This window comes from Coptis chinensis, chromosome 6 (assembly GCF_015680905.1).
Source record: "Coptis chinensis isolate HL-2020 chromosome 6, ASM1568090v1, whole genome shotgun sequence".
Lineage (NCBI taxonomy): Eukaryota > Viridiplantae > Streptophyta > Magnoliopsida > Ranunculales > Ranunculaceae > Coptis > Coptis chinensis.
In genome coordinates this window covers 41,512,834-41,525,894 of record NC_141461.1, presented here as the reverse complement: position 1 = coordinate 41,525,894, position 13,061 = coordinate 41,512,834, and the positions used below count along the sequence as shown (strand labels likewise).

The 13,061-nt window shown below is 45.5% G+C and overlaps 1 protein-coding gene across 1 annotated transcript; it reads right to left on the bottom strand.

Annotated features, from left to right (window-relative positions):
* Positions 1-10,867: 10,867 nt before the first annotated feature.
* On the bottom strand, positions 10,868-11,188 carry LOC147493008 (uncharacterized). The gene has a single exon (XM_086567720.1). It carries the CDS (start codon positions 11,186-11,188, stop codon positions 10,868-10,870), a length of 321 nt encoding a protein of 106 aa, XP_086423846.1.
* Positions 11,189-13,061: the final 1,873 nt, after the last annotated feature.

The window sequence follows — 13,061 nt, the reverse complement described above, 5'->3', positions numbered from 1 at the left end:
AAACTACAAATAAAAATCATCAAGTTATACTATCCCTAAAACCGGTAATCGGTCTTGGTGGCGGAGGGCACATGCTCTCGGAGATGGCTCCCGAGCTCCCGATCGGGCGGCACCATTAGATCTTTCGGCGACGACTTCGTGCCTCGATGATGTATCCTCAGAAGGAGAATCCCCGTGAAGTGGAAGCCTGCAAGCATATCGGCTCGAAACTGGCGCTGAGATTCCAGCTCAGCCCTCATCCGTTCCCACCGCTCATCCTCTTGCTGGTAGTGCTAAATCGGTTATGGTGCATAGTAGCCTGTCGAGTCCGGGAGGTCTTCGCAGATAGTATTGAGTGAACGCGATGCCACGATGAATCACAGCCATGCGCTCGCATCGACCAACACACCTCCAAGGTATCAAAGATCAAAACATGTCAAGTCCTCCTCATCGTCCGAAGTCATTCTCATTTCCGACGCGTCCTCCTCGTCGACTACCCTATCCTCTCGGGCAACCTCCAAACTTGTTGGATACACTCCTTATAAATCCGAGGGATTTGATTGTAGGGTGAGGCATATCCTATCGGGCGTCGGAGTCGCTCTCAACTTCAAGATGATCTTGGTTATCAAAGCAGGGGAGAGGTGCAATAGACTTCCCCACTCCCCTAATCATGTTAAGCAAAAACTCCAAGATACAGAACTCATACTTCTGCTCCTGGAGTATCCATAGAATGTGAAGGCAGTTCAGACCGATGTCGCTGACTTTCTTCTTCCCTATGACATTCCTACCAATCCATTGAGCTGCAGCCAGCTGGTTGGTTCTGAGGGATGCCTGGCGAACACAATGCGAGCTCACATTGTAGTTCCCTTCGGTAACAGTCGCGTGCATCAAAGGCTCTACCCCAGTATATTGGGACTCCTGTAACGTGGCATCAAGATGGATTCTAGGCGGAATGCCTAGAATCTCACCCAACAACCTAGTAGTTACTTCCTTCCTCCTCTTTGCCACCTTAACAAAAAATTTATTCCCCTCCAAGTCCCTCGTGTTGTAAAACCATCGGACTAACTCTTCGTGGTAAAAGGTGTCGGTCGAGTACCACAAGCTATTTCAATCTCTACTAACCATTTCGTCACCGTAAAACGGCGTGAAGTGGTCTCCAGTAAATGCTTGCTCTGGCAAAATCCGGCATTGTTGAGCCATTGGAAGTTTTGATAAGGTTAGGGGGTTTGAATAAGGTAGGGGGAAGCAATGAGGGACAACCTCACTAAAAAAACGATGGTGGTGGTGGTGTGGTGGCGCGGCAGCTCCAAGATTTGGATTTTTCGGTGGTTTTTGGTTTTGTAAATTGATAGAGGTGGTGGTGGGACAGTTTTGAGAAGATTTGGAGTGGGTTTGGATGTTTGGCGTGGGTGTAGTTAGTTTTCTTTTTAATTTTAATTTTTGGTTTAGGGTTTGAAGCTTGGATGTTTGTCAATGGTGTTTTGGAAGATGAAAACTCATGACTGTTGGTGGAAACATAGGGGCGCAGGTGCACTGCCGGTGCGCGCGAGTTGGGCCCAAGCCCAATTTGAATTTTTGTCGATTTTTAGCGCGACTTCAAACTAACATTGCCACTTCGTTACCGGTCCGATTTTTGCGAATGAGATATGGAAATGATCAGGAGAGAATTTTCCAATCCAATGATCCATAAAACACTCTATTTCGACCGTGGATGACATATAAGATAGTGGAAAACGCCTCGAAGCGCGTGCATGACGTAAGTTATGCGAACGAATGAACTCTAAATTCATAGATTATGTCAACCCGAATCGAAATACAATTAAACAGCCTAAGCAACTCTAATGGGACATAAAACATTCTAGGATGGAAACACGAACACCCACCCCCAAACAAATTTTTTACAACAGAGTTTAGAAAATTTGTTTTGTTTTTTTTGTTTTTTTTTTTTTTAAAGTGGGTCTTTTAATGTCAAATTCCCGAGACTTCCTAGATTACTATGTTTATTATTTAATATTTTTTTACTTTTATAAGGAAAAACAATAAGCAATAAGGACATAATTCACCACATAGAGAAACATGACTCAAAAATTCGAGAAAACATGCAAGAGTGGAAAACGTGAATTATGTTAAACGTGGACTTAGAATCCAGTACTTACAGCCACACACTCCATAGGGAGGGCCCGGTTACCTAAATGGTGCACTCACCAATATATGGAAATGAAAGGAAATGCACCAAACATAAAAATTGAGTCGTTTATAGTCAGATACTCGAGACTTTATCTAAACATATGTATGAACATGCAGTTTATCATATATCAACAACCGAAATAGTTGTGGATCATTCCATAAATAAATATCACAAAAAACATACCCAAACACAATCAAGCACCAAGATTTCCTATGACGCAACCTAGTGAAATAAAAGCGAAGTCGGATAGACTTATAACGTAACCTAGCATGCACCTTCTTTTTCGTCTTTGAACGAGAGGGTGTCCTAGTGAATAAGTGTGGAAAAGTGAATGGTTGTGGAGAATATGGTGGAGATGGATAAGTTGTAGAAGGAAAGCATGGAAAAAATGAGGATGTGGGTTTACCACAAAACTTATTCATGGTGTAGGTAGGGACTGTCTCAATTCTGAAAATGAAGGTGTCAAATGGATTGTCCTTCTGAAGTATTTGTTTTCTAGGAGGATTTAAAAAAATATGAAGCACAGGGGAAACAAAAGGATCGAGTACAAACTCGAGATTCCTTTGAAAGGGTGGAAGGAGGGGAGTCAAGGCAGATGTTGTGCAAAGCAGTTCTTGATAGGGTGACTCATCACCTGCTCTAAGAAACTCATCGAATTCCTCATCTAGCTTGGTCATATCCATATTACTATGGTATTCCTCTATATCTTTGAGAAAGTCATCTATCTCGTCCTCATCCATAATATGTGTATCGACTAGTGTAGGGATGAAAATGTTGGAGTCTGAACTTTCAAAGGAAAGAAATTTGGGCATCTGATTATCAGGGAACATGTTGTTGAAATAATCTAGAGCGAAGCTCTCGATCATGCTAACCTCTCCATCCATAGACGAATCTGGTAACTGTGTCTTTGGTTTAAACACATTCACTTCAACAGAAAGATGGCCAAAAGACATGGACATCAAACCATCACGGCAATTTATGAGCGCATTGGCAGTTGCCAGGAAAGGACGCCCTAAGATGATTGGGACAGAGTCGTTAGCGACTTCTGTATCGAGGATGACGAAATCAGCCAGATAGTAGAAATCCTGAACCTTTACCAGCATATTTTCAACCACACCCTTAGGATACTTAATAGACCGATCAGCTAATTGCAACGTCATTTTAGTAGGTTGCATCTCCTCTAGACCTATTTGTCTATACAAATAAAACGGGAGTAAGTTAACACTAGCCCCCAGGTCTAATAATGCGGTCGTCATATAGGAATCTCCTAAGGTGCATTGTACAGTAGGACGACCAGGGTCCTTGTACTTAACAATTCCGTTATGTTCAGATAGAGTTGGGAATTGTTCTGTTAAAAAGGCGTCTTTTGTTATATTGGTCTTACGCCTAGTTGTACACAACTCCTTAAGAAACTTAGCATGGTGTAGTAGCTTTTTAATAGCTTCGAGGAAGGGAAGGTTTATAGTTAGATTCTTGAAAACGTCCCTAATCTCCTTATAATTTGTATCCCTAGTTAACATGGCTAATTTTTGTGGAAATGGTGGTTTCTCTCTATATTTAGCATATGTATCACCTGGATTTTTAACCTTGGCTTTCTGTTTCTTAAGTTGTGTTGTAACTGGTACCTCTACAGTGGTAGGCTCTTCAGTTTCTATTTCGGCATCTAGTAAAGTAGTATGTGTAGGGGCTACTGGTGGGATAACTATAGGCATAATTACTTTGTTTTCAACCACTCTGCCAGAACGGAGAGTGGTGATGGCATTTAGCTCACCTACGTTTTCATTTTCATTACTAGTATTACCGGTTACCTCAAAGGCCGTATTTGTTGTTTAGGATTAGGTATCGCATGACCTGGAAACATACCTTTGGGTTGGGCTTTATCTTGGGCCAACTGTTGGCTTAAATTATTAACGGATTGTAAAAGCTGTTGGTTAGATTGAGCCATGGTTTGGAAGAGTTGTTGGCTCACCTGTATGAAGGTGTCAAGACGATCCGGTTGGGTGGGTGTAGTGGTCACGGTTGGTGTGACTGGAACTATCTCGTGTTGATTATTTATGGGCGGATTGTGATAGTTATTATTTATCGAAACGATACCTCTATTAGCATTATAATTATTATAACTACCTTGACCTTGTGCTTGACCTTGTTGAGGTTGCGCTTGGTTGTTATAATTATTATAATTACCCTGACCCAGTCCTTGTCGTGGTGGAGCTTGGTTATAACTGTGTGTTGGCCTAACATATTGATTATTGTACCCTGGAGGTGTGACTTGTTGGATATTTCTCCAACCGAAGTTGGGATTTTGTCTCCAAGGGGCGTTAGGTTCACTATTAATGGAACAAGTATGTTCATAGGCTATAGGACAGTGAGAGCGGGATGCTCAGGACTCTAACAGAAACTACATGGATTGGAATTTACATTCATGACGGGGATATGCTTTTGTTGTACAGAAATGGCCTCTACCTTTTTAGTGAGTGATTCGATTAGAGTTTTAAGCTCGGGATCGTGTTTCATCTCAAACATACCGGCGGCCTTAACTGTATTAGAAGAACTAGCAGAGCGGTGGCTATCGTCACTACCCCAGTTGTTATTTCGCTTAGTTTGATCCTCTAAAAATTTATAAGCCTCCGAGGCTCCTTTACTTAGGAAACTAACCCCATTCATTATGTCAAGGACTTCTTTATGGTGGTGTAGAAGTCCTTTGAAAAAGGCACGAACTAACGTGTCTTTCGCTAGGTTCTGATGTGGACACTCTATAAGGAGATCGGTGAAACGATTCCAAGCCTCTGAAAATGATTTATGAGGATCTTTTCGAAAGAAATGAATCTTGGAAAGCATCTCATCCATCTTTAGGGGTGGGTAAAAATGTTCCATAAACAACTGAACAAGTTTAGCCCACGAGTCCACAGAATTAGGCACTTCGGTAGTTAACCAAGATGCCGCCTTATCGGCTAAAGTGAAGGGAAATACCTTGAGTTTAATTTGTTCAGCACTCACCGTAGGATGGTGGAATGTTGGAAGAACTTGTTCAATCCTATGCATGTGCTGATAATGTTTTTCATGGTCTAAACCATGGAAAACGGGTAACAAATTAAAAATATTTGGGGGGATTCGAAAATCCCCCACTAGGTCTGCAAGAATGATGCAAGATTTGGGGCTATCGCTCAAGGCTTTATAAAAGTCCGAGAGAGGAGTCTCTCCTTCGTCGGGCATTGTGTCAAGTAGAGTATGTGGAATAGTAGCTAGAGGTGCAATGAGTGGTATACTAGATTAGCGTGCTTGTTGACGTTGCCGTGTAATTACTTTGCCGTCCAATGAGTGATAGACATGTCCTTTTTGCGTACTAAACGCCTTTATTTCCGCACTTGTTGACTCATTTGCGTTGTATTATAGCTTGCATGACCTAGCCTTTTGTCCAACGCTCCCCCTAGGCGTTGGAGCCGCTGAGTGTGCCCAGTCCCTCAGAGTGCCCCCAAATTGAGCTTGGAGATGTTGAGGGTTGCTAAGTATGCTCGGGCCACTCAGTGTGCCCCCAAGGTGATCGTGGAGATGTTAGGGGCCGCTGAGTACGCCTGGGCCACTCAGCGTGCCCCCAAGTTGACTTTGGAGATGCTGAGGGTCGCTGAGTATGCCCTGGCCACTCAGCATGCCCTCACGTTGACTTTGGGTGATGTTGAGGGCCGCTGAGTATGCCCGGGCCACTCAGCGTGCCCCCAAGTTGACTTTGGAGATGTTGAGGGCCGCTGAGTATGCCCGAGCCACTCAGCGTGCCCTCACATTGACTTTGGGGACGTTGAGGGCTGCTGAGTATGCCCGGGCCACTCAACGTGCCCCCAAGTTGACTTTGGAGAGGTTGAGGACCGCTGAGTACGCCCGGGCCACTCAGCGTGCCCCCAAGTTGACTTTGGAGATGTTGAGGGTTGAGGGCCATTTGGAGATGTTGAGGGTCGCTGAGTATGCTCGGTCAACTCAGCGTTCCCCCAAGTTGACTTCGGGGATGTTGAGGGCCGCTGAGTATGCCCGGGCCACTCAGCGCGCCCCCAAGTTAACCGTGGAGAGGTTGAGGGCCACTAAACATGCCCGAGCCACTCAGTGGGCCATCAGTTTGCTTTTAACTTGGAGCCCCTGTCCGCTGCCTTTGGCCTAAATCATGAATGAATTTACATATATTAGATGGATGAATATTGCTACTGCTTTCATTGACATATTAGCCGATTCAAAATATCATTACAAAGCATGCATGAGCTTTTTTTTTTTTTAACTTGAACAAGACAAAGACAAACTAATGACAAAATCACTCATGGAGTCTGTAGGTTCCGAACGTTCCGGCTTCCACCACGGTATAAGGTCCCTCCCAGTTGGGACCCAGCTTCCCGTCGGTCTCCTCCTTGGTGGATGCGGTCACCCTCCGAAGTACTCGGTCACCAACCATGAACCTCCGTGGTTTCACACGTTTGTTGTACTGTCTCTACAGCCTCCTGTGGTACTCTTCTAGTCTGATGCGAGTGGTGTCTCTTCTCTCCTCCGTGAGGTTCAGCTCTTCAGCCTAATAATTTCTCATTAACCCCCGTCTCCACTGCCTTGGTCCTAGTCGTTGGAGCCATCGCGAACGGGGATTCTCCTGTAGATGTCCGCGGCGTAGTGCGATACGCCCACATTACATGGTTCAACTCATCTGCCCAGCACCCTTTGCGCTCCTCCAACTTCTTCTTTAAATTATCCATGATTACTTTGTTGGAAGACTCTGCCTGACCATTCCCCTCTGGGTTATAAGGGGCAGAAAAACCTTGCTTCACTTTGAAGGCTTGGAGGAAAGCTCTCACCTTTCCCCCCGTGAACTGAATTCCGTTGTCCGCGATGATGGTATGCGACAACCCAAATCTGCATATTATATTCTCCCACTAGAATTTTCTCACCTGTTCCTCTTTCACCTGCTGCAGAGCCACCCCCTCAACCCATTTCGTAAAGTAATCCGTCGCGGCTAGCAGAAATCTCCTTTTCCCGTTGGCCTTAGGCAAAGGTCCGACGACATCTAGCGCCCATATAGCGAACGGCCATGGGCTGAGAACTTTGTGCAGAGGTTCTGCAAGAGCGTGTATCAGCGGCGCAAAGATCTGGCATTTCTGGCATCTCTTGGCATACTCAGTAGCGTCCCTCTTCATGTGAGGCCAAAAGTACCCCTATGATAGCAGCCGATGAGTAGTTGTCCTTCCCGCCAAGTGGCTCCCACAATCTCCTTCGTGAACCTTACCCAATACCTCTTGCACTTTTCGCAGTCCCAAGCATTTCAGGAGCGGTCCACTGACACTCCGCCGATATAATTCGCCATCTGTTCCATTTTCATTTTTTCCCCCTTGTCCTCTATTTTTATTCCTGTGAGATAATTTTTGATAGACTCCACCCATCTGGGCTCTTGCTCCGTGGTTGACCACACCCCATGCTTTTCTACAATGCTTGGTTTGCTTAGCACCCGGACTTCAATGGATCTACCCTCTGTTCTTGGTAGCACCGCGGCATCATATGCCAGGGTGTCGGCATGCCTGTTCTCTCCCCGACTCAGATGAATGAAACTGATTTTCTCAAAATGGCCAGCCCTTCGTTGTAGCACCTCTAAGTATTTAGCCATTCTAGGACATCGAGTCGCGAACTCACCATTGACCTGACTTACCACCAAGTTCGAATCGGAATATACTCTCAGCTCCCGCACGCCCAGGTCTCTAGCCAAGTCCAACCCTGCAATCACTGCCTCATATTCCGACTCATTGTTCGATGCAGCAAACCCCAGCTTCATTGACAGTTCCAGGCGAGTATTCTCTGGGGTGACCAACACCACCCCAATCCCATTACCAGTGTCAATAGCAGACCCATCTGCGAAGACCCTCCATCCATTTCGCATGTTCCACGGGTCTAGGGGGTCTTGGTTCGGGGTTGCCTCCTATTGCATGAACATCTCCTCCCCCTATGTGGGGTCCTCGACTGGGAAATCGGCCAGAAACTCCGCCATTGCCTAGGCCTTCTCCGTGGTTCTGATTTGATACTCAATGTCATACGAGCTCAGAAGCACAACCTATTTCAACATTCTCCCCGACTTCTCTGCCTTCAATCCCTGCTTGAGTGGCAGGTTGGTCACCACTACTACTGAATGAGCGTCAAAATAGGGTTTCAGCTTGAGTACCGAGAAGACCAGAGCCAAGGCATACTTTTCAATCTTATTATATCTCGTTTCGGCGTCCAACATCATTTTGCTTTGGAAGTACACCGGTCTTTCTGCCTTATTCACTATCCTGATCAACACTGAACTTCGGCCTCCTCGACACCCCGGTATAAGTACAACTTCTCCCCCTGCCCTGGCCGCGACAGGATCGGGGTCGTGCCCAAATATTCTTTCAATTCCTGGAAAGTCTTTTCACATGCCTCGGTCCACTGAAAGTCGGTTGTCCTTCTCAATAGCAAGTACAAGGGTCGGCACTTATCTGAGGACTTAAAGATGAACCTATTGAGTGCCACGACCCTACCGGCCAGCCGTTGAACCTCTTTTACGTTCTGCGGAGAGGGCATTTCCAACAATGCCCTTATTTGATTTGGGTTGGCTTCTATTCCGTAGTACGTGACTATGTACCCCAGGAATTTCCCAGATGTCACCCCAAACGTGCAATTTTCTGGATTCAACATCAGTCTGTGCCTTTGTAGTATAGAAAATGTTTCCTTCAGCCCCACCAAATGCTAATCCTCAGTCATACTCTTCTCCACCATGTCGTCTATATAAATTTCCATCCGCTTTCTGATCTTACTCTCGAACATCTTCTCCCCTGCTCTTTGGAATGTTGCCCCCACATTCTTCAAACCGAAGGGCATCCTGGTGTAACAGTAAGTTCCTCCTTCCACTATGAATGTCGTCTTCTCTTGATCCGGGTCATGCATTATCACTTGGTTGTAGCTCATCGATGCATCCATGAATGAGAAGAACTTATACTCTGCAGTACGATCCATCAACTCATCTATCCGTGGCATCAGGTAGCAATCCTTCGGACATTCCTTGTTGACGTCCGTGAAATCCACACACATTCTTACTTTCCCATTCTTTTTAGGCACCACAACCACATTCAACAGCCATTCAGTAAACTTGCATTCGCGGATGATACCCACATCCTTAAGCTTCTTTACCTCCTCTCGAACACCTTGTGCATACTGTGGTTTCATACCCCTCATTTTCTGCTGGACCAGGTGGGCCCCTTCCCATATATGCAATCTGTGGCATGCGAACTCCGGGTCCAAACCCACCAGATCCTCGATCGTCCATGAGAATACACCGCTGTTTTCAGCCAACAAGGCAATCAATCTTGCTTTCCAATCCTCTGACAAGCTTGCCCCCACATTCACAAACTTCTCCTCCTCGGCCACTCCGATGTTCACAACATCAATCTCATCCATTGTCTTGTCCCCGACGAGCGACCTCTTTTCTTCGGGCCGCGCAGTCTGTAATTGCTATGCTCGTTTGTCCCCTGTCTCCGGTGCCTCGCCACCAGGTATGCAGACAAGATCTCTCGCGGTTACCTGGTGGAGGTTCTGAGCCGCGACCTGATCACCCCTTATCTCGTACATTCCCCCATTCATCGGAAAATGGATCACCTGGTAATAAGTAGAGGGGATTACCTTCATCTCATGAATCCACTTTCTCCCCAGGATTGCGTTGTATTATGAGTTAGTGTCCACTATCATGAACTTGGTGAAAACAGTCACCGGCCCCGCGGTCACTGGCAGTACTAGTTCCCCCAATGGCTCAGTCATACTGCCGTTGAACCCGAACAAGTTAGTCCGTTAAGGCTTCATCTGCTCCCTTTCTATGCCCATTTCTTCCATCGCGCCTCGAAACAGCAAACCCATTGAACTTCCGCAGTCTATCAGTACCCTCTTCACCATGTAATTCCCCATTACTATGGTAATTACCATGGCATCTTCGTGTGGCGAACTCACTGACTCCAGATCCTTTGGAGTGAACTCTATCCTGTCATTGCCTTCGCTACCCCCTGGGACCGGTCGTGGGCTACTCACCACTTCGTTTATCTGCCGCAAACTGGCTGTCTTCCTCACCTTATCCCTGTGGGCGTTCCTTCCCAGCGTTTCTTCGCTGAATATGACATTTATAGTGCCTACGATTCTGGCCACAACCGAAACCCTTTCGATCGGCTGAACTTCCTTAACATGTTCCTTCAGCAATCTTCTCCCAATCATCCTCTCTACCAACCACTGTAAAGCAAAACACTCATTGGTAGCATGGTTTCTGACCTGGTGGTATGCACAAAATGGTTTTTTCTCTATCTCCTTGGGTGAACTCTGCGGTTCATCGTAATGCCGCTGGCCCTTGATTAGTGGTAGGATTTCCTCCAACGGCTTGTTCAGCGGAGTTACGTCCACTTCGCGGTAAGGCTTTCTCTCCCTGTGTTCCCTTCAGACTTGTTCCCTGCCCCTTTTTCCTCTCTATGCCTCCCCTCTGTAATTTCCTCTATCTCTGGCCGTGGCCCTGTCCTTGTCTCTCTGTCCCTCCGCGGCCACTACATGTACTGACCTTTCAGGTTTCTTGTGTTCCTTACTGTTTCTCCGCAAAATGTCCTCATATCTGATGTATCTTTCTACCTTCAAGTACAAAGCATGCGGGGTGGTAACCTCAATTTTAGACACTGATTCATGCACCCGGGTCCCTTATTTCAGCCCATGCTGGAATGCTATGACCGCGGTGCGCTCATCCAAACTTTCCACCCTCAGGGTCTCCTCCTTGAATCGGCATATGAAATCTCTAAGTGTCTCTGCGGACTTCTGCTTAACATTAAAGAGATCCGCTACGTCCACTACCCTCTTCTTCTGATGGATGAAGTGACCCACGAAAGCTTGTTCCAACTCCTCGAACCTTTGAATGCTCCACGATGCCAACCGATAGTACCAGTCAGATGCTCCCCCTTTCAGATTGGCAGGAAACATCATGCAACGGAGGCCATCATACTTCGCCTCTTGCCACAGCGACATCTGCTGCCAAAAGTGATGCAAATGGTCCGCCGGATCTCCTTTTTCATCATACCTTTCGAACCGTGGCTGTGTAAACCTCTTGGGTACCTCTGAATTCCGTGACCGAAGTCGATGGGGATTCTCGATTCAATTTATCCACCACCTTCTTGGCCGCCCCGTGTTTCTCCTTTTCCATAGCGCGGTTAGCCTCTCTTTCTCTTTCGATCATCGTCTGCACCATTTCCATAGTAATGCCTCCTGCATGGTTCCCTCCGGTTTCCTGACAAAGGTCCTCACTCAAGGCCCCATTTCACTACCGCAGGTGCCATAGGTTTTCCGCCTCTTCCTGAGTGCCTTCCCTTTCTCTCCTCAACTCCTTATTTTCTTCTCTAAGTCAACCTACTTCCTCCTGGAGCAACCTAGTTGCCTCGAGCACTGAATCTTCGACTTCCTCTTCCCCCACCTCTATGTTTTCCACACTAGCTTTTTCATTCTATATGACCTCCTCCCTCGCCAGCCTTCCTCTACCTCATCCTCTACCTCTTCCTCTTTTAGCTGGGGATATGCTTTACAACTTCCCAAATCGTGGACCTACTTCGTCCCCACAGACGGCGCCAGATGTATGAACACAAGTTCTAGCCTATAATGTCCTATGTCCTAATCCTATCACCCCCTCTCTTTCTTTTTCTTTTTTTTCTCTTTCTACTCATGCTGTTCCTACTTATATCCCTCCTCCTCTTTTCTCATTCGTTGATCGCCCTCTTATCCTCTGGTCCACACTGGGGCACCTGTCCTCTTAGGGTTCTGCGGCCTTGCTGTTGTACCCCCGTCTCTTCTCTACTAAGTTGCCTCCTCATTGACTTTGACCGTCCTTTTTCTTCTGCTCCTGTACGTCATGCCCCCCTTTAGGGTGCCTGCAGACATGATATGGTGCTTCACGCCTCCGCTCTCTTATCTTACTTTCGGCCCACAAGCATGCCACCTTGGTCGTCCTAAAATAAGCTAATACAATGCTTTTAGTATATAACCCTATCATTAAGTCTACATCCAGTACTACATAATTACTATATATGTTATTTGGTTTATAGTCTTTATCTAATTATGTATTTATATTATATTGAACATTCCAGACTTATAAAATGTTCCGAGTCTTTATGTTATCAATCATGTCCACATATTAACCATTCCACACACTAATGTTTATTCTATGTTCTATTGTCAGCGTATGAATTACATATCTTCATGGTACATTTCATATCTTCACGTTTCATGTCTAAAAATGGTTCTATTGTCAGACTCAGCCTTGATATGCTTTAATTTTCAATTTGACAGATGTCTTGTAGGTTTTTTTTTTTTTTTTTTAGGAATGCCTACTTGTAAATAGGAATTTTTACTTATAAAAATAGTAGTAATTAGTAGTAATTAGTTATTGAACATTCAAAAAAAAAAAATTGGTTCAGTCCTGAGCTGGCCTTCTCTTAAACGGATATGTTCTTGGGAAGCTTAAGTGGTTGATAAGTGCTAAAAAAGTACAATTTAACCCTTGATTATGCCTCTTATTTAGCCATCTTAGTGGACTAATAGTGTTTGTAAGTTATGTTTTATGATTCTACAGGAGAAAAAGTGAGTTTTGTGGAATATTAGAGAAAAATGGGTAAAACGGAGCAATTCGGAGCATAAAAGATCACATGGGAAGCTCATGGACAATCATGGAGAAGGCCAAGGAATTAAAGCTATTAAAGATGCGACTTGGACCTATTTTAAAGCCTATTTGGAAGCCCAAGGCCAAATGATTCGTTGCTTGGACCAAAGCCCGCAAAAGATGATAGAAGGATAGAGCAGAATAAACAAAATAGACTTCCGCGTCTAACACTCATAGATCGTGAGTCCATAA